Below are 19,244 nucleotides of genomic sequence, written 5' to 3'. Positions count from 1 at the left end.
CCTATTGCTTATCTTTAATTGTAAATAATTTATTCTCTTTGACTTTTTTCTATTGCAAGATTGTAAGAAAGTGAAAAAGAAATTAATAACTTCTTTCTGATTTCTTGTAGATTTAATGAGCTCAAGTAATTCTTCTTTAAAATTCATAAAATAATTGAATTTTTGTTTTTTCAAATATTTATAAAATAAATAATGTTCACAAGATTGAAATTCAAAAATGAAAAGATTGAACATTAAACCATTCAGTATATTTTAGGTAAAGCAACAACAAGCAAAAAAAGATTTTTTAGAATAATACGGTGACATACTTTAGAAATTTATATACCAAAAAAATATTCCTAAATATAAACATTTGTGTTAATAATTATAAAAATATTTTATTTGAATCATAATTATCAACTTACTTACATACAATAAAATCTATAAAAATTTATTTTTAAAAATTAACTTGCTTATTTTTCTCTTAATTATTTAATTCAATTTATTACAATTCTCATAATAGAAAAAATGAATTTATTATTATATAAAAAAACATGTAAATTTAGTGATAATTTATTGAGTATTTTGTAAGACCAATTTAAAAAATATATTCATTATTTTTCTATTATGTTTCTATATTTAATCACTGTATATATATCATATATATTTTGTTTTTTGATTATTTATTTATATTAAGAATTATTTTTTTAGCTTGCTCTTCTTAGCTTTGAGATTTTTCAAATTTTTTTTTAGAGGCAGTCAAAAGCAACGGTAATGACTTGCTTGATTGATTGAATGGATAGGAAATCCTTTACTTGATAAACTTATAACAATGCTAATAGAGTTTCATAAATTTCATGAATGTCTTATTTTGTGAAAAGTTCACAGAATCCATTTTAAACATAGCATTTTGGGTGAGAGTTAAAAGCAATTTTATTGACATCAGCGCATGTCATATCATCAGAATGAATAAGAGCATCTTTCAAGGATTATTTTAAACAAGTTAAAGTGCCATCTATCCATTTCTAACCAGCTGGAGAGAATTTGTTAAATTTTTCAACAAATTTTGAACAATATTTGTAGCCATATCCAACTGGATAGCCTTTAGGTCCACAATTGTATGCGTCTTCTAGGCAGTTAATGTACCAGCCGCAGTCATTATTCTACAAACCTTCATTTAAGCAATAATTTTTATCATAACATTGAGTTAAACCTAGTAAAACTAAGATGATAAACACAGAAATTTGAGGTTTCATTTCCTAAGATTGTATGTTTGTTCTACTTCTTTCTTCTTTATTTAGTGAAATTACTTTATTTAAAACAAATTATAGTAACTAAAAGGTGATTATTTGTTAATTAATAATCTAACAAGCAAACAAAAAAACAAATCTATTTTTTATTATCAAACTGAATTCCGTGTAGTTCAACTAAGGAAATTTTCCAGAAGAAAGAAAACAAATATGTTAGGGTTATCTTACTGCTTAATTCAAAGCATTTATTACCACAAAAATATTTAAAGAATACTTTTGTTGTATTCAATTAATAAATAAAAACACTTTTGATTGTAAACTTAAAAAAGATATTCAATTTTACATTAAAATTAAAATAACTAATAAAAACTTTATTTTTTCATTTAGTATTGTTTATTTAGAACTTTTTAACTTACTGCATTCATTATGTTCAAAGTAAGTAACTTGTTTGTTTGTTTGTTTGTTTGTTTGTTTGTTTGTTTGTGTTTAGCAATTTCCTCAATCCTACCTATCTTTATAAATTTTATTTTTTCAAAATAATTTTTTTATTAAATTTTTTTATTTATTAGCCAATAACTCTTTGATCTCTTTTTTTTAAAAAAGTATCAATAATTTTTTTTTATTTAAAAAAGCAAACACAAAAGCAAAAAAAACAAAAAAATAAATAAAATAATATTTATATTTTCATTTTATAAATAAATAAATAATAAAATTTTTATACTTTGATTTTAGAAATAAATAAACATTTACTCTTTTATTTTAAACATTTTTTTAAGATAAAATTTTCTAATATTTCTAATTTTATAACTAATTTTAAAAAACTATCTCTAAAATATCAAGCAAAGTTAAATATGACAAAATAAAAAAGTGATTGCTACTTAGCTTATAAGTAATAGGTTTAAAAATGCCTATATATTTATATGAGTATTTTAAAAGATGACAAATTATAGAAGGTAGAATAACAGAGATCTTTATTTTTATTATAAAATTTTTAAAGAAAGTTATTTATTCAAATAAATTAATATCAAAACAAATCTACTTGATTAATATAGTTAAATTGTAAACGATTTAATGAAGTATCCTATAAGAAGAAAAGTAGAATTATTTAATTAATATAAAAATAAAAATAAATTAAAAGCCAAAAAATTTATAAAAACTAATAAAAAATATCTATGCAAAGAAGCGACTGACTTTATATATTATTTGCTATTATAATTCCAAAATAATTGTCTATCAAAATAAAAATATTTTTAAATTATTCAATTGATTTTAATATATTATAAATAAATAGACAAATAAATTTGATAAAAATGTATTATTTTATTTTACTTCAATAAGACAACAAAATAAATGATTAAAATTATTTTATTCACCTAAGTAAGAGAAATTAAATCAAACGAAAAATAAATTAAAAGCCAAAAAAAATTTAATAACAAAAAAATAAATATTCATTCATACATTTAAACAACTTACTTACTTACTTACTTACTTACTTACTTACTTACTGACTATTGTAATTCTAAAAGTATTTATCAAAAAAATGAAAAATTAAAATATTTTTAAATTATTTAATTGATTTTAAAATAAATATAGATAGATAGATAGACAAATTTATATTTTGATAAAAATGTATTATTTTATTTAAATTTAATTCAAAAAGACAACAAAATAAATTAGATATTTAATTTTTTTTCAATTAAATAAGTGAAATTAAATCAAATGAAACAAAAAATTTAATAGGATACATATTTATTTTCTTTATATATTTAAATTTAATATTGTTCTATCAGAATAAACTGTTCAGAGGTATACTACTCGTATTAGGAACAGCAGATGATTGATAGGAAATGTTAAGGGAGGTATTTATAGCACTAGAATTGTTAAAACGATTGGTTTGATTTATCTGAGGATTGACTGGATTAGGAATAAATCTTTTTCTTTCTTACTCCTCAAGTATCTTGCGTTAGAGATATAAAAATTTAGAGTACTTAAAAATAGCAATTTTTTGACTATGCACACAGTTATAAGAATAAAACCAGTCAGGAATAACTTCAAGCAAGAATCTTTTCAAGTACTTGTTCCTCTTTAGTATTAACTGATCATATCTACAATGGATATAAATGAATTTTCCTCTTCCATTAAGTGTTTCACCCATAACTACACCAACCAATTATATACAAGAAAATTGCAAATAATTTTTAAGTTTATTAAAACATTGAATTTCAATCTGTTTCTTGTATTCAAACTAGCTTGCTGAAATCATCATTCTTACACTGACATCAATCCTAAATTTAAAATGAAAATTATTTAATAATTTAACATAAAAAAACACAACACTTAAAATAGATAAAAATTATAAAAAGCAAATACCATTTTGGCTCATCAGATTACTAACCTGAGTCTATAGCTTCTTTAATTGAGAGATATGTTTCTTCAGTATCTAGTCCTTTGACTTCTTCGAATTGTGAGTAGTTGATAAACAATTTTTTTGTTATAGCATGTTTTTACAATACCTAGATTGTTTTAAAAAAACAAAAGGGATATAATTTTTAGTTAAAATAAGATTTTTTGATAATTACTTCTTTGATTTTAGGGATAATACTTTAAGATTAGTTAGTTGGATTATATTGCTTAAAAATAGCATCATAAAGTTGAATGGCTTCATGCTTTGTGTAGAGTCTTGTTTTATGTGTTGAAGAGAAGTAAATATCTTTGTATTTAAGCCAATGATCCCATATCTTTCTTACATAAGCTTCAGACAAATTTCTGTCTGTTATTTCCTTAATATGGTCAACAATATACTTAACAGCTAGATTTTGAGACCTAATTGCAATTATTGCACCATTTATGAATTTATCTTGCTAATAGGTTGTTTCTATAATAGAATTCTAATTGTTGCTATTGATATTTTTTTTAATTGTTGAAGTCTATTGCGAAGTATTTTCACCTAGATTGTTATTCTCTAAGTTTATTGTTTGAATTTTATAAGAACTATTTGTTGGTTTATTGGAGTTATTTGGATTAAAGTTTATATCTTCAGTTTCAATCATATCAGGGTTATTTTCTTCTTGACTGTTCAGTTGAGTTTACTAATCATTATTGGAACTCTAAATTTGTGATTGAGGATATAATTCATTGTCAGCATCTAAATTATTTGTTACTTGGTATTTCTTTGAATGAGATTTCATTTGAGTCTTAAATATTTAGGAATTTAAGTAGAGTGGGATCGATTCAATGATCTATTTACAGCCTATTATTTGCAAAAGTAATAATTTAAGTATTTGAATAAGTTAATTAAAGCCAAAGTAATTCAAATAAATAAGTGATATTCAAATAAATACTTGGAATTATTTAAGATTGAGAAATAGTATTTAAGGAGGAGGTATCAAATGTATGGCAAAAACCTAATAAATGGATTGACTATCTAAGGAGGTATCAAATAGAGTATAAAATAGGAGGTATTAAAAGAAATTTCAAACGAAGATACTCGCTGCTCTTTGTATTAAAAAGGGTTGGGTCTTTTATAATTAATTATTTTTCTTTTTTTAAAGGGTAAATTAATTTTTATTTAGAATAAATTAATAATAATATAATTATTTCAGTTTGTTTTTGTATCCTTTAATTAATAGGAGGAGGCTTTAAATCTTCTCAATATTTTGTAAAAATTAAAGGTTTTTAAGATTTAATTTAATTGTTTGTTAGTTTAATTAATATGGAGGGTGGGTGAAGCAATCATTAAACAAATTAAACTAACACATTAAAACTTATTAAAAGAAATTTAAAGAAGTAAAATAAATAAAAATTTTGGAGTAAAACAAAGAATTAAATAATTAAATATAAATAGTATATTCTAAATATTGGTCAAAAAACTTTATATTTTTAATTATCAATTTATCAATTTTTTAATTTTCTATTAAATTTTATTAAAACTTAATCAAATTTAAGATTTTCAAAAATAATATTATATATTAGGGTAATCATCCAATTTAATTGGAAGAATTTGTTAAATATATTTATTTTGCTGCTATCTATGCTAAAAAAAAATATCAATGCTACTTTATTGATTATAAATGCCCAATGATTATAATTAATTTCAGAGATAAAAAAATGCCTTTAAATAGCTATAAACAGGCAAAATTTTTAGTTTTCATAATAAAACGAGTATTATGGTCACTGCTTTGTTTTATAATGATATTTTTTTTAAGAAAATAAAACAATATTAGGCTCTAATATATATATATTTAGTTAAAACAATGATGATGTTTTATTGATTAATAATCATATTTACAAAATTTATTAAAAAACTAAACATTTTTGAGATTGAAAAAAGCATTTTAGTTTTTTTTGATTGAATTTTCAAAGTAAATTAATGCTTTTATAGTAATAACTTGAAAATTAAAGGAAAATTAACAAAGAAAATGAAATATAATTTTTTATTTCGAAATTTTAAAAAAAGCTTCTTAATTTGACGGTCTTTAGCTAACTGATTAATTTTTAATGAATAGACATATTTGGATGCTCATCTATCTAAATTTATTGAAATAGTAAAGAATGATTTTCTTTTCAATTAATTATGTTTTGAAGAAAAAAATCAATATAAAAATGTAATTAGGATAATTTACAATTTTAAATATTTATAAAATAAATACTTTAGATAGATAGAAGATTATTTCAAATCATATTTAGGTAGGTGATAATATTGTTACAAGTATTTTGAAATTGAATTTTTTTTCCCTGATTTCATAAAATTATTTATAGAAAGGAAATGTAATAATTTTTGTATGTACTTTTTCTTAATTAAGAAGTAATTTAAAAAAATAACTAAATAATCAATAAAATAAATTATTTATTATTAATTATATTTTTTTTTTAAAGAAGCTATCAAAATTATATTTTTCTACTAACGTTTCTTTAATGACTGATTTATTTATTTATTATTAGTTAGAAAGAAAAGTTTAAGCTTTGAAGGATTTTCAACAATTATAACTTACATATTATTAATTTTATTAATTACTTATTTGAGATTTTAAAAGCTTTATAAATAAAATAGATTTGCTTAATATTTTTGAAGTTTTTATGTTTTAATTATTATGCTGAAATACTATGTTTTGATATAGTGGAAAGGCTAAGTAGGTATTAATTAGTAAATTAATTGATTAGCTTTTAAAATAGAGCAGTTTTAGTAATTAAATAAATTAAGTAATCAAAAGATTGAAAAGCAATTAACAATAATTATTTAGAAATTTAGATAGCAAATTAATAGTTTTATCACAATTAGGAGATTGGAGCGTTTAGCATTATTTATTAAAAATGAGCATCGATTTGAGGCAATCAATTTAGCAGGATAAGCAAAAAATGAAAGATGTCAGTAAGAGGCATCAAATGTGGTTAGGAGGTTTTTTAACAGAAACTAATTGGGTTTCCACTGACAAAAATAATTTAATTGAATCTCCTAATAAAACGGTAAAGAGTGAATAAAAAATGGGTATGACTTCTGCCTTGAGTCCAATGGCTACTTTTCATTCAAATAAATTTATTCCATTTATCCACGAACGAGATAGCGTCGGCAGATTAATAAGAGTATGTGTTTTAATTATAATTAGATATTTATTAAATAGCAAGTTGTTTCAAAAAATAACAACATCAACAAATATATTTAAAATGTTGAGAAAATGAACAAATATTTGCAAGAAAAATACATTTAAAGCATGTAAATAATGTTTAAATCTTTAAATAGGAAGAAAACTCTGACTAAAATAACGAAAATGATCTAGATCAAGATAGCTAATCTAGAAAAAATAGCAAACATTATTCTACTGATAATAGATTAGACAAGTCCAATTTGTTTTCATAGAAGAATTTACAGCTAGCATCCAGAACATAGAGTTTAAATCATCTCCTTTTTGATACCATAATTATGCCAGGCTCTAATGGAAGTAATTTTTTGTAATAGCTAAAAAGATAGATAGATATATTGTGTGTGTGTTTCAGATTCTTATGAAATAAATGCTTTATAAGAATTGTTCGTGTTATTTATTTTCTATTAAAAAGTAATTCTAACTTAAATATTTATTCACTTTATAAAAAGAAAAAAAGTAATAAGTAATTATGGACGATAAAAGGACATATTAAAGATCTAACTATTTGGAGCTCAACAAAACTAATGAGGATGCTTAGTAATAAAATAAGCCAAAATCCATTAATTATTAAGAATTTAAGATAAAAACAATTTAGCCAAATAAATTAAGAGAAACTCATAGTTAGTTTTCTCCTTCTAAAGAGGGTAGCACCAAACCTAATTCTCAGCATTCAAATGTTCGAGGAGGCGGAGGAACAGTAAAATAGCCTCGTTTAGGTTTTAATGATTAATATCATGTAATTTTTATAAATCTTTTTATGATAATAAGAATGCAGCAAAATTTAATATGAAATTTGCTTTGATTATTTATTTATTTATTAATTGCAGTTTTACTGTTAAAATATTCAAAAAATAAAAGAGAAAACACTAACAAATTATGAAATATCTAAATTAGCTAAAATAAAATCTTAAAAAACACAGATTATTTATGAAGCTAAGATAAAATATTAATCTAAAAAAGTTGGAAAATTGATTAATAATATTATGGCATTTTTTGATAAATATGTTCTAAATTTGAATTTTAGTAAAATATAACAAATGAGTGTTAAAAGCTAAATATAAACTAAGCAAATAGATTAATATACTTTTGATAAGAACTAATTAAAGTTGTAGGATTTATTTAATGTTAATTTATTTGTAATTATTTACTATAGGAAAACAAGGTACCTTCAATAGGATATTATAATGTCACTCATAATTTAATAGAACCAAGAGTACATGGAATTTTTATAAAGGGTAAAGATAAACATTTTAACAAGATACGTCCATCTAATTTTGAAGGAAATCCTCACTTGATGAATTTTAAGCAAACAGATAAATATGTTTCAACTCCAGATTTCTAAAAATCTCTTGCAAGAAGTTAAACAAATTACAAGTGGGCACCTGAAATATACTAGGAAGAAATAAACAAGTTGAAAGAATCTTAAAAGGGATTTAAGCTAGACAACAAGCAACTTGAGTCAGACTATCAATTCTATATAAAAATGCAAAAAAAATATCCGTTAAAATAATTATGTAATAATCATCAATTGACTTGATTTCCTTACAAAAACAAATCTTTTTAATTTAACATTTTTAATTAAAAATTTAACCAAAAAGCTGTTTATAATGCTTTATTTAAACTTAAAATTAGAATTCATAGAAGAAATGCCAAAAACAAAATTTCACCAACCTCCGAACAAGCAAGAAATAAAAGAACTTACCAAAAATATTCTGTAAATACAAATTTATTTATCTAAAAAAATAAGTAAAAATAATTTAACTCATTATAAAAAGTAAAAAATTTGGATTCGATATAGCAAGTAAAAAGTTCTCCTTTTTTAGAGAAAAATACACTATAAACTTATGAGTAATTTGTTTATCAGCTATGTATGTATGTATTTATTTATTTATATTTTAAGTTAAAAAATCTATTTCAAACTAAGCAACTCAAAACAAAACAAAACAAACACAACTTTTTTACTCATTTCAAACATTTAATTTTTCTTTTTCAACTCTTTAAAAAAATTATTTTCTGTATATTTTAAATATTTATTTCAATTAATTTAATGTATGTACTCTTCTTTTTTATATCCTCCATCAATTAATATTCATAAATCAATCTTATTCTAAATGTGTTGCTTTGTTTTAAAATAAAATAATTAAATAAATAAATCAATTTAATAGTGAAGATTTTAAATCTAATTTTTATCTACATAATCACATTCGGACATGTTTTGGAGAGAAAGTTTTAGCAAGAAAGTTAACAAACATATTTTTATAATTTATTTATTTATTTTAAAAAAGCTTTAAATAATTAATTAAGTAAAATTAAACAAAAAATAATAGATTTTAATTCTATTAAATAAAGACTTTTATATTTATTTATATATCTAATTTCTATTGAAAATTATTAAAAAAATGTAAATATTTTTGTGCGAAAAAAAGGAATTAAACAACTAATTTTAAATTTTAATCTTTTTAATCTAATTAATTTTTAGATTCATTTTATATTTAATTTCTTTTAAAAAAAATTTATAAATTAATTTAGGTTGATAAAAATTGATATTTTTATTTGTAATAATTAAACCAAACATTTAAAATAAATATTTTATTAATAAAAATGTAAATAATAATTAATTTATGAGTTAATTAATTAATTAGATTTGTTTGTTTGTTTGAAAAGAATATTTTTAGATTAAAGATAATATGGAGAATAGTAAATAAATAAGCAAATAAATATAAATTGCTTTGTTATAAATAAACTATTAATTAACTACTCTAATAAGAAATGATAAAAATAAATAGTGCTTTCTTTTACTACTGATTTTATTCTATCATATCTAATAAGCAGTTATTACAATTATTTTTACTATTTATTTATTTACTTATTTATTGATTTGCCGTTTTTAATTGATTTTTAGCCTTTTGCTCTATTATAATGAACCAAATTCATTTAATTATTACGATTTAGCTAAAATTATATCTAATTTAATATTATTAGTTTGTTTATTTTTTTAATTGTTTGTTTATTTGCTTGCTTGCTAATTAGCTGGCAAACTGAATGAATGAATAACTCAAACAAGATTTTGTAGTTGTTTTTCAAAGAATTTAATATTTTTTTAAATGTTTGTTTGCTCATCTATGCATATATGGAGCATGTTACGATAGTTTTAATTTTAAACATAGATCAAATCCTCATGTGAATCAAGATTAATTATTTAGTCCTTTTTATTTGGATGCATGAGTTAATTCATGTCTAATGTATTTATTCTAGCTTTTTAGTACTTTTCTAACTCTTTTTTCAAAGTTTCTATCATGAATTTGCAAATAATCAGCTCATTTTCAGTACTGATTTACTTATCAAAATCTTTATATCTATATGAAGCTATTTCTGGATTTGTCAATAAATCTTCATTCTTTAAAAAGTATATTCTTAAACTTCTAAGTAAGTTTTTGTTGATTCTGTTCTCGAACAAAATAAATCTATTAGAAATTTAAAGGATTATTATAGCTTTTACGATACTTTCTATGAATTTAAACAAAAGAATTTTGCTTTATTTTACCTATCTAGTGAGAAATCTTCTTGGGTTTTGAAAATTTTTTGCTTGAAATCAAACAATTAGGATGTGTATTCAAGATAATCGTCAAAGTTTAAAGTCAAAGAGAGTTCATTGTGAGGATTTGATTAGTTTACAAATCCATAACGCATCAAATAATCCATATTATTCATATTTCCATAATTTACTGTGAGTTCTTCTCCTTGTTTGATATCTTTTGCAGCCTTGACAACCACAAAACTCTCTGTTTCATGCTGATAATAAGCACCTGTCAATTTACAATTTGGATCAAACGAATGATTTATCCAATCTACAACTGGTGACATAATAACGACAGAATTTATATCAAAAAATTTTGGCTATTCAGGACAAAAGTTTAAATTTCTGCTTCTAACTACTGACATCATTTCAATAAATTTACTTAAGTTAAATCCAAACATTCTATTTTAGAGCAAATCTTCGTTCATGCTGACAAATTAAGACTAAGTTGAACTAATAATGCTAGCCAAATTGGATGAGTAAATACCTATTAAACAGTTAAAATAAAGTTTACTTAATTAAAAAAGTTATCTTAATCAATCAATCAATATCTTGCTTTGACATTTATAAAAATCCTTTCAATTAATTGTTTCTCTTTAAATTTTGCTTAAGTCCTGAAAATATAATTTCATATTTAAAATATATGTTGTTTTGATGCTATCTTTTAATATTTCATATTTAAAATATCTATCTGTTGTTGTGATGTTATTTTTTAATAGAATATTAAATGTTAATTTGATTTTCAAAAAAACATTTTTCTTTTTCATCAAAAATTTATTTGTTTGAACTTTAATTCGTTTTATATCTAACTAACTAACTATCCCTGAAGTTTTTATTTATTTTTAATAATATGATAGATAATTTTATTAATTACAAATGCAAATCTTAACTATTATTTTATAGTAATTATTTTATTAATTAATTTTCACTCTTAAATTAATATTAAAGTTACTTTCATTTTTCTAAATTAAATTGCTTGTTTGATTGATTGATTGATTATTTATTGCAGAAATATTGGATCTGAAGATCTTTATCAAAAAAAGCAGAAGATATGCAGATTTAATATATTTGATTTTGAAAATTATTAAGCATGATTTTACCTTTAATAGCGTTTTTATCCCAAAAAAGAGGATTTTTTGTAGTGGTCTGGTTATTATAATGCTCTAAAAGGGTGTTTGCAAACGGATACATTTTCATTTAATCACCTGAGCTGTGAGCAAATATTTAGCAGATTATTTTTAAGATATTTTATGTGTAGTAGAGCTATGGTAAATTCTTTTCATAATATTTAGATGCAATCATGCTAACAGTCTTATTGATTTCGAAGGCCTTAATTCTATCGCAGTCAATCAGCTCAAGACCAGTTATGCAATTCTCTGTAGAAACTAAAAATATTTCTTCATTTGCATTTATATTTTATGCTGCTCTTAAACCGAATCCTTTATCTACTTTCCACTTATCATCATAAACTTTATCTAATTCAATAGATTTATGCATACGCAGTTTAAAATATCCGTCTTTAGTAAGCCATTCTAATAATCGTTTTGTTTGAGGATATTTATACACTGATTAATTAACGAATTCTTTCCCTATCCTTTGCATTTACCCTAAATAATTATTTATTTTTACTTATTATTTCTATTTTATAATTTTCTTTACTATATATATATATGTATCTATGTATCTATCAATCTATTTATGCTTCTAATTTTCTTGATAAGGAATTTATCATAAAGATATACAAACATTCAAAGTTTCATAGGAAGAGCATATAAACATACATACATACATTCATAAATACAATAAAAAATAATATGAATTAATATGTAAAATCCTCATATCTAAAATATATACATAATTATCATTTAATATCTTATTTACATAGTAAGCATTTGTAAATGAAGAATCAAGCAAACATTTTAAATTAAATTTTATATATAATGTTGAGAATTTTCTTTCTTTTGATTAATTTTTATTTAATTTATTTACATTAAATAAAGTCCTTTAAAATCATATTACATACTTTGAATTTAAAATTTTATAATTGAAAAGCAATTAAGATTGTTTTAATAAGAGATTTAAAAATAATTAATTACTGTATTTCTATTGAATTATTTCAATTTACAATCAATTAACATATATAATATATTAATTCTTAATTCAATCAAAACAGAATATTCTGTATTACTAATTTAAAATATTATAATATTGAATTAAAAATAGAAAAGGAGAAATTTATTTTAAGATTTTCCATTTTTATTTACTATTATATATGAGCTTATTTATTTTTAAATGACAATTCTAACTAAATTAATATTTTTTATATCAAATATAACGTTAATTCAATTATCTTTTTATTAAATCTATTCAATTTTGAAAGGACTATCAATTAAGCATAAAATAATTATATAATAAATTATATTAAAAAACTTATATTGAAAATACACCATTAATTTTTGTAATTTTTTAACAAAATATTTTAATTAATTAATGAGGATGCATTTTTTATAATAACCTATTTTAAATCAAAATAGAAACTTTTAATTTTATTTATTGGCTTATTTAGGATATATAAATAATTTAATCATAAAAAAATATTTTAGATTTATGAATAATTTTAATTTTATTTTCAAACTTATGATTATATTTATTTATTTTCTATTTTTTTGGTAGGTTGTTTAAATATAAATTTTGTTTTGGCGCTTTTCAAAAAGATAATAAAAAATATCAGAAAAACTGATATAATTTAGCTATAAATAATTCTATAAACATAAAAGCATTCATTATATAATGATTAATAAAAAAGTAAATCATTAGAATAATGTAAGATAATCAAAACTTATGTGGATTGAGTAATTTAAAATAACTGGAGTTTAACAATCTTTCTGAGCAATAAAAAATATAGAAAGCGTTGAATTATACTCGAAATTTAGTATTTGATTCTTTGGATTTAGAAGATTAAGATTTAGTATTTTCTGATGATCTTCAGAGCTTTACATTATAAAATATTGAAGTAAGTCCATTCCCAACAGAGTCTAGGAAAGTAATGAAATATATTGAGACTTCTTTACTTTAGTAGTTCCTTGATAAAAATAATTTTATCGAAATTAACAATTATTCAGTCATATTTGTTAATATTGACGATCTTTCTTATCATAATTTTGAAAATATTTTGAACTTAGATCACCTTTTTGATCAAGTAGAATTCAAGTTAAAAAGTAGCAAGATAGTTACAGACAAAATTTAAACATTCATTATCTAAGGATCAACTGAAAATCTTCTTTTATTAGATAAGTTAAATTACTATACATAACCTTTAAATGCTACATAGAGAGGAGGAAAAAGATTAATTTTTCACTCAAATTAATTGTCTTATTGTTTAACAGAAATGATTGAAAAGAGTAATTTTTTTGATAAAAAAGAATTTATAAAGATTAATAATGTGTTTAGACTAAACAACTTTGCTCCAGGAGATAAAAAATTCAAATCTCATTATGACACTCCTTTTGCAGACATATCATAAGGATTATACTCTAAATATACTATGCTTATTTACTTAACAGGAAACAAAAAAGTTTAAAACGAATAACCTCCTTTAGCGATTGAAAACATCTCATTCTAAAAAATATCAGAAAACAGCTGCATAATTTTCGACTAATAACTTTAGCATGAAGGAAATGCTTATTTTGACAATAATAAGATATTCATTAGAACAGAATTAATTTACAAAATAGATGGATTGAATTATAATGAAAAAGTAGCATAGATGTTTAATATGGCTTGTTATATGACTAAAGATATTGATTAGCAACAATATTCTGCAGATTTGTTTAATAAATGTGTAAAAATGAGATACAGTAATCTAGATGAAAAAGAAGAAATAAAAAAGGTTTACTTATTGAAAAGGAATCTAGAAATTGTATATGTGACAGACGGTAATTATTACTGGTTTCCTCTATATGTTCCATTAGAATTAATTGGCACTTTAATTGTTTTAGATTACTTTAACGGAAAAGTGTACAATCTTAAAAATATTAAAATTTAGTCAAAAATAATTAAAAACATTGACAACTCAAAAAATGAAGAAGAAATAGATAGATTTATTTTTGATATTGTTAACCAATAAAATTTTGAAGATGAAGAGATAACAGAAAGCAGAGCCCAATTTTTATAAGATTTAGAGGATTATGTTCCCAAAACCCTATGTGAGAATTTTACTTTTTACAAATGTAGATGTGGTCTGAGAGACGATGATAACATTACATAGGCAAAGTAATTATTTAAGATAGAGAAAAAAAATGCAGTTTAAAATTTAAAAAAAATTCTGAATTAAAATTCTGTTTTGATATTTGATAATTTGATTAAAATTAATATCGATGAAATTAAAATTAAATTAGATTCTAATAATTAGCAAAATGATTTATCTTCAGGTAAGATAATATTCTCTAACCAACTAAATATCAAAAATTCAATTAATTTTGCATCTTGTAACTGTGAGCAAGAAATCGATGAAGAAGATGTTATCCTTTTTCATAATAAAAAATTGAATACATTCAGACTTCCTTAAATTTTATTTGAAATGTAAACAGAAGGTATTAAATTATCTATTGATATGTTTAAAAATGGATTTATTTATAATTCAACTGAGACTTTTTAGTAGCCATATACAAATAAAGCTGCAGTTTACAAGAATAAGTTCAAATAAGAAATTGATAACTCTTCAAAAAATGAAGAATCTGATAATAGTGATTATAATATCTTTGATGAAGATGATAACAGTGACGAAGATTAAAACAGTGATGAAGATTAAAACAGTGATGAAGATAATAACAGTGATGAAGATTAAAATAGTATTGAAAACAATTACATCATCTACTCATATAATTAAGGTAAATTAGAAAAAGAGTCTGAGAATGATAAACATAGCTAAGAAAGTGAGCAAGAAGATGAGCCAAGTAGATGCAATTAAAAAGTAAATAAATTAAATAAATGTATCATTAACTTAGTTAATTTTTTATTTTTAAAATAAACTTTTTGTAAATAAAATTTTAGTATCCATAGAAATAAAAGTGTAAAGATAAATAATCAGAAGCTTTGAAAAATTAAAAGAAACTGGTGTATAAAGATTATTCATGATAAAATATATTTTGAGTTTAAACATTAAGTTTATTTTATTAATTATATTATATTTTAGCTCAAACTAATTTCTATCTATAGCATTTAGTAATTTTATGTATTAATATATATACTGTAAAACCTCATATATTAAAAAGACTTTTTTATTTTTTTAGACCTGTAATATGAATGTTTTAAAGCAAAAAAATTAGTTTTTCATAAAAAATTAAAAGGCCTTTCTTTTTAATAAAATCACAGGTAGATCTACCAGATAAACTCTGACAAATTAAAATAAAAAAAGCAAGAAGGCTACTTAGCTTTCAAATTTCAATACCTTAATTAGCAATAAATACATAAAGTTTATTCTAATTAATCTATAATTAAAATTTAATAAATAACTAAAATCAAAATATGAATAAAAGCTATTTAATTATGATAAAAATGTTTTTTTATTTTTCTTTAGATAGAATCAGCTATATTAAATCAAAATAGAAAATTTTAATTTTATTAAGTTATATATTTAGTTTATAACAGATAATTTATCCAAAAAAAAAATATTTTAGATTCATGAATAATTTGATTTTTATTTTCAAAGTTATGATTTTTTTTATTTACTAATATTATTTTGGTTACTTACACTTATTTGAAAGTATAAAAGTATATAAATTTATTTTGATAATTTTCAAATATATTATATTAAACTATCCTTTATTATTTAAATTAATGTAAATTTTGTTTTGGCGCTTTTCAAAATGATAATAAAAAATATCAGAAAAACTGATATAATTTAGCTATAAATAATTCTAATAACATAAAAGCATTCATTAAATATTGATTAATAAAAAAGTAAATCATTTGAATAATGTAAGATAATCAAAACTTATTTGGAATGAGTAGTTTAAAATAACAGGAGTTTAACAATCTTTCTGAGTAATAAAAAATAAAGAAAGCGTTGAATTATACTCGAAATTTAGTATTTGACTCTTTGGCTTTAGAGGATTAAGATTTAGTATTTTCTGATGATCTTCAGAGCTTTACATTATAAAATATTGAAGTAAGTCCATTCCCAACAGAGTCTAGGAAAGTTATGAAATATATTGAGACTTCTTTACTTTAGTAGTTCCTTGATAAAAATAATTTTATCGAAATTAATAATTATTCAGTCATATTTGTTAATATTGATGATCTTTCTTATCATAATTTTGAAAATATTTTGAACTTAGATCACCTTTTTGGTCATGTAGAATTCAAGTTAAAAAGTAGCAAGATAGTTACAGATAAAATTTAAACATTTATTATCTAAGGATCAACTGAAAATCTCCTTTTATTAGATAAGTTGAATTACTATACACAGCCTTTAAATGCTACACAAAGAGGAGGAAAAAGATTGATTTTTCACTCAAATTAATTGTCTTATTGTTTAACAGAAATGATTAATAGGAGTAATTTTTTTGACAAAAAATAATTTATGAAGGTCAATAATGTATTTAGACTAAACAATTTCGCACCAGGAGATAAAAAATTCAAATCTCATTATGACACTCCATTTGCAGACAAATCATTAGGATTGTACTCTAAATATACTATGCTTATTTACTTAACAGGAAACAAAGAAGCTTAAAACAAATAACCTCCTTTAGCCTTTGAAAACATCTCATTCAAAAAAATATCAGAAAACAGCTGCATAATTTTCGACTAATAACTTTAGCATGAAGGAAATGCTTATTTTGACAATAATAAGATATTCATTAGAACAGAATTAATTTACAAAATGGATGGATTGAATTATAATGAAAAAGTAGCATAGATGTTTAATATGGCTTGTTATATGACTAAAGAGATTGATTAGCAACAATATTCTGCAGATTTGTTTAATAAATGTGTAAAAATGAGATACAATATTCCAGATGAAAAAGAAGAACTAAAAAAGGTTTACTTATTGAAAAGAAATCTAGACATAACCTATGTGACGGACGGTAATTATTACTGGTTTCCTCTATATGTCCCGTTAAAATTAATTGGCACTTTGATTGTATTAGATTACTTTAGCGGAAAAGTGTATAGTCTTAAAAATATTAAAATTTAGACAAAACTTATTAAAAATATTGACAACTCAAAAAATGAAGAAGAAATAGATAAATTTATTTTTGATATTGTTAACCAATAAAATTTTGAAGATGAAGAGATAACAGAAAGCAGAGCCCAATTTTTATAAGATTTAGAAGATTATGTTCCAAAAACCCTCTGTGAGAATTTTACTTTTTATAAATGTGAATGTGGTCTTATATATGAAGATACCTTGACATAGGCAAAGTAATTATTTTACAGAGAAAAAATAAATGCAGTTAAAAATTTAAAAAATATATTGGATTAAAATTCTGTTTTGATACTTGATAATTTGATTAAAATTAATCTTGATGAAATTAAAATCGAATTAAATTCCAATAACGAGCGAAATGGTTTATCTTCAGGTAAGATAATATTTTCTAACCAACTAAATATCTAAAATTCAATTAATTTTGCATCCTGTAATTGTGAGCAAGATATAAGTAGAGAATATGTTATGCTTTTTCATACTAAAAAACTAAATACATTTAGACTCCCTTAGATTTTATTTAAAATGTAAACCGAAGGGATTAAATTATCAATAGATATGTTTAAAAATGGATTTATTTATTATTCAACTGAGACTTTTTAGTAGCCATATACCAATAAAGATGCAGCTTACAAGAATCAGGAAAATATGGAGAAATACTATAGAAAAAAATATAGAAAAGAATATGGTAAATAATATGAAAGTGATAGCTCTTCAGAAAATGAAGAATCTGATAACAATAATTAATATAGCTATGATGAAGATTAAAACAGTGATGGAGATGAAAACAATTACATGATCTACTCATTTAATGAAAATAAATTAGAAAATGAGTCTGAGAATGATAAAGAGAGCTAAGAAAGTGAGTAAGAAGATGAACCAAATAGATGTAATTAAAAAGTAAGTAAATTTAATAATAAATAAATGTTTTATTAACTTAATTACTTTTTTATTTTTAAAAATAATTTTTTGTAAATAAAATTTTAGTATCCAGAGAAATAAAAGTGTAAAGATAAATAATCAGAAGTTTTGAAAAATTAAAAGAAACTGGTGTTTAAAGATTATTCGTGATAAAATATATCTTGAGTTTAAATATTAAGTTTGTTTTATTAATTATATTTATATTTTGGCTCAGACTAATTTCTATCTAAAGCATTTAGCAAATTAATTTTTAATTTTTATAATATGCAAATTTTAATATATAAAAGAATTTACTATTTAAGACCTATATTATGATAATTTTAAAAATATTTTTTTTAAATAAAAAATAATTTTTTTATTTTTTTAGAATTTTTTATAATCATCAAAATAAATGCATAAAGTTTATTCTAATTAAAATAAAATTAAAATTTGATTAATAACTAAAACCAAAATATTAATAAAAGCTATTTAATTATTATAAAGAGGCTTTTTAATTTTACTATCGATATAATTAGCTATTTTAAATCAAAATAGAAAATTTTAATTCTATTAATTGACATATTTAATTTATTACAAATAATTTATCCAAAAAAAATATTTTACATTCATCAATAATTTAAATTTTATTTTCAAACTTAAGATTGTAGTTATTTATTTATTTGATTATA

The 19,244-nt window shown here is 21.4% G+C and overlaps 6 protein-coding genes across 6 annotated transcripts; 3 read left to right on the top strand and 3 right to left on the bottom strand. All coding sequences in view use genetic code 6, as the record gives it.

Annotated features, from left to right (window-relative positions):
* Positions 1-716: 716 nt before the first annotated feature.
* Positions 717-1,235, bottom strand: TTHERM_00675860 (stanniocalcin family protein; the record flags this gene model as incomplete). Its single annotated transcript, XM_001015058.3, has 1 exon — positions 717-1,235. The coding sequence occupies one exon, from the start codon at positions 1,233-1,235 to the stop codon at positions 717-719; it is 519 nt and encodes a 172-aa protein (XP_001015058.2).
* Positions 1,236-3,015: 1,780 nt separating this feature from the next.
* Positions 3,016-4,417, bottom strand: TTHERM_00675850 (hypothetical protein; the record flags this gene model as incomplete). Its single annotated transcript, XM_001015057.3, has 3 exons — positions 3,016-3,514; positions 3,600-3,742; positions 3,809-4,417. The coding sequence occupies 3 exons, from the start codon at positions 4,415-4,417 to the stop codon at positions 3,016-3,018; spliced, it is 1,251 nt and encodes a 416-aa protein (XP_001015057.1).
* Positions 4,418-6,539: 2,122 nt separating this feature from the next.
* TTHERM_00675840 (hypothetical protein) lies at positions 6,540-8,716 on the top strand (the record flags this gene model as incomplete). The annotated part of the gene is made up of 6 exons (XM_001015056.2): positions 6,540-6,809; positions 6,967-7,165; positions 7,318-7,604; positions 8,022-8,382; positions 8,501-8,582; positions 8,644-8,716. 6 exons carry the CDS (start codon positions 6,540-6,542, stop codon positions 8,714-8,716), a joined length of 1,272 nt encoding a protein of 423 aa, XP_001015056.2.
* Positions 8,717-9,923: 1,207 nt separating this feature from the next.
* TTHERM_00675830 (SET domain protein) lies at positions 9,924-12,047 on the bottom strand (the record flags this gene model as incomplete). Its single annotated transcript, XM_001015055.3, has 3 exons — positions 9,924-10,332; positions 10,413-10,932; positions 11,546-12,047. 3 exons carry the CDS (start codon positions 12,045-12,047, stop codon positions 9,924-9,926), a joined length of 1,431 nt encoding a protein of 476 aa, XP_001015055.2.
* Positions 12,048-13,266: 1,219 nt separating this feature from the next.
* Positions 13,267-15,581, top strand: TTHERM_00675820 (hypothetical protein; the record flags this gene model as incomplete). The annotated part of the gene is made up of 2 exons (XM_001015054.3): positions 13,267-15,417; positions 15,498-15,581. The coding sequence occupies 2 exons, from the start codon at positions 13,267-13,269 to the stop codon at positions 15,579-15,581; spliced, it is 2,235 nt and encodes a 744-aa protein (XP_001015054.2).
* An 841-nt stretch (positions 15,582-16,422) lies between these two features.
* On the top strand, positions 16,423-18,726 carry TTHERM_000675819 (hypothetical protein; the record flags this gene model as incomplete). The annotated part of the gene is made up of 2 exons (XM_012797439.1): positions 16,423-18,555; positions 18,643-18,726. The coding sequence occupies 2 exons, from the start codon at positions 16,423-16,425 to the stop codon at positions 18,724-18,726; spliced, it is 2,217 nt and encodes a 738-aa protein (XP_012652893.1).
* Positions 18,727-19,244: the final 518 nt, after the last annotated feature.

This window comes from Tetrahymena thermophila (genome assembly GCF_000189635.1).
Source record: "Tetrahymena thermophila SB210 genomic scaffold scf_8254658, whole genome shotgun sequence".
Lineage (NCBI taxonomy): Eukaryota > Ciliophora > Oligohymenophorea > Hymenostomatida > Tetrahymenidae > Tetrahymena > Tetrahymena thermophila.
This window is presented reverse-complemented; position numbering and strand designations above follow the sequence as displayed.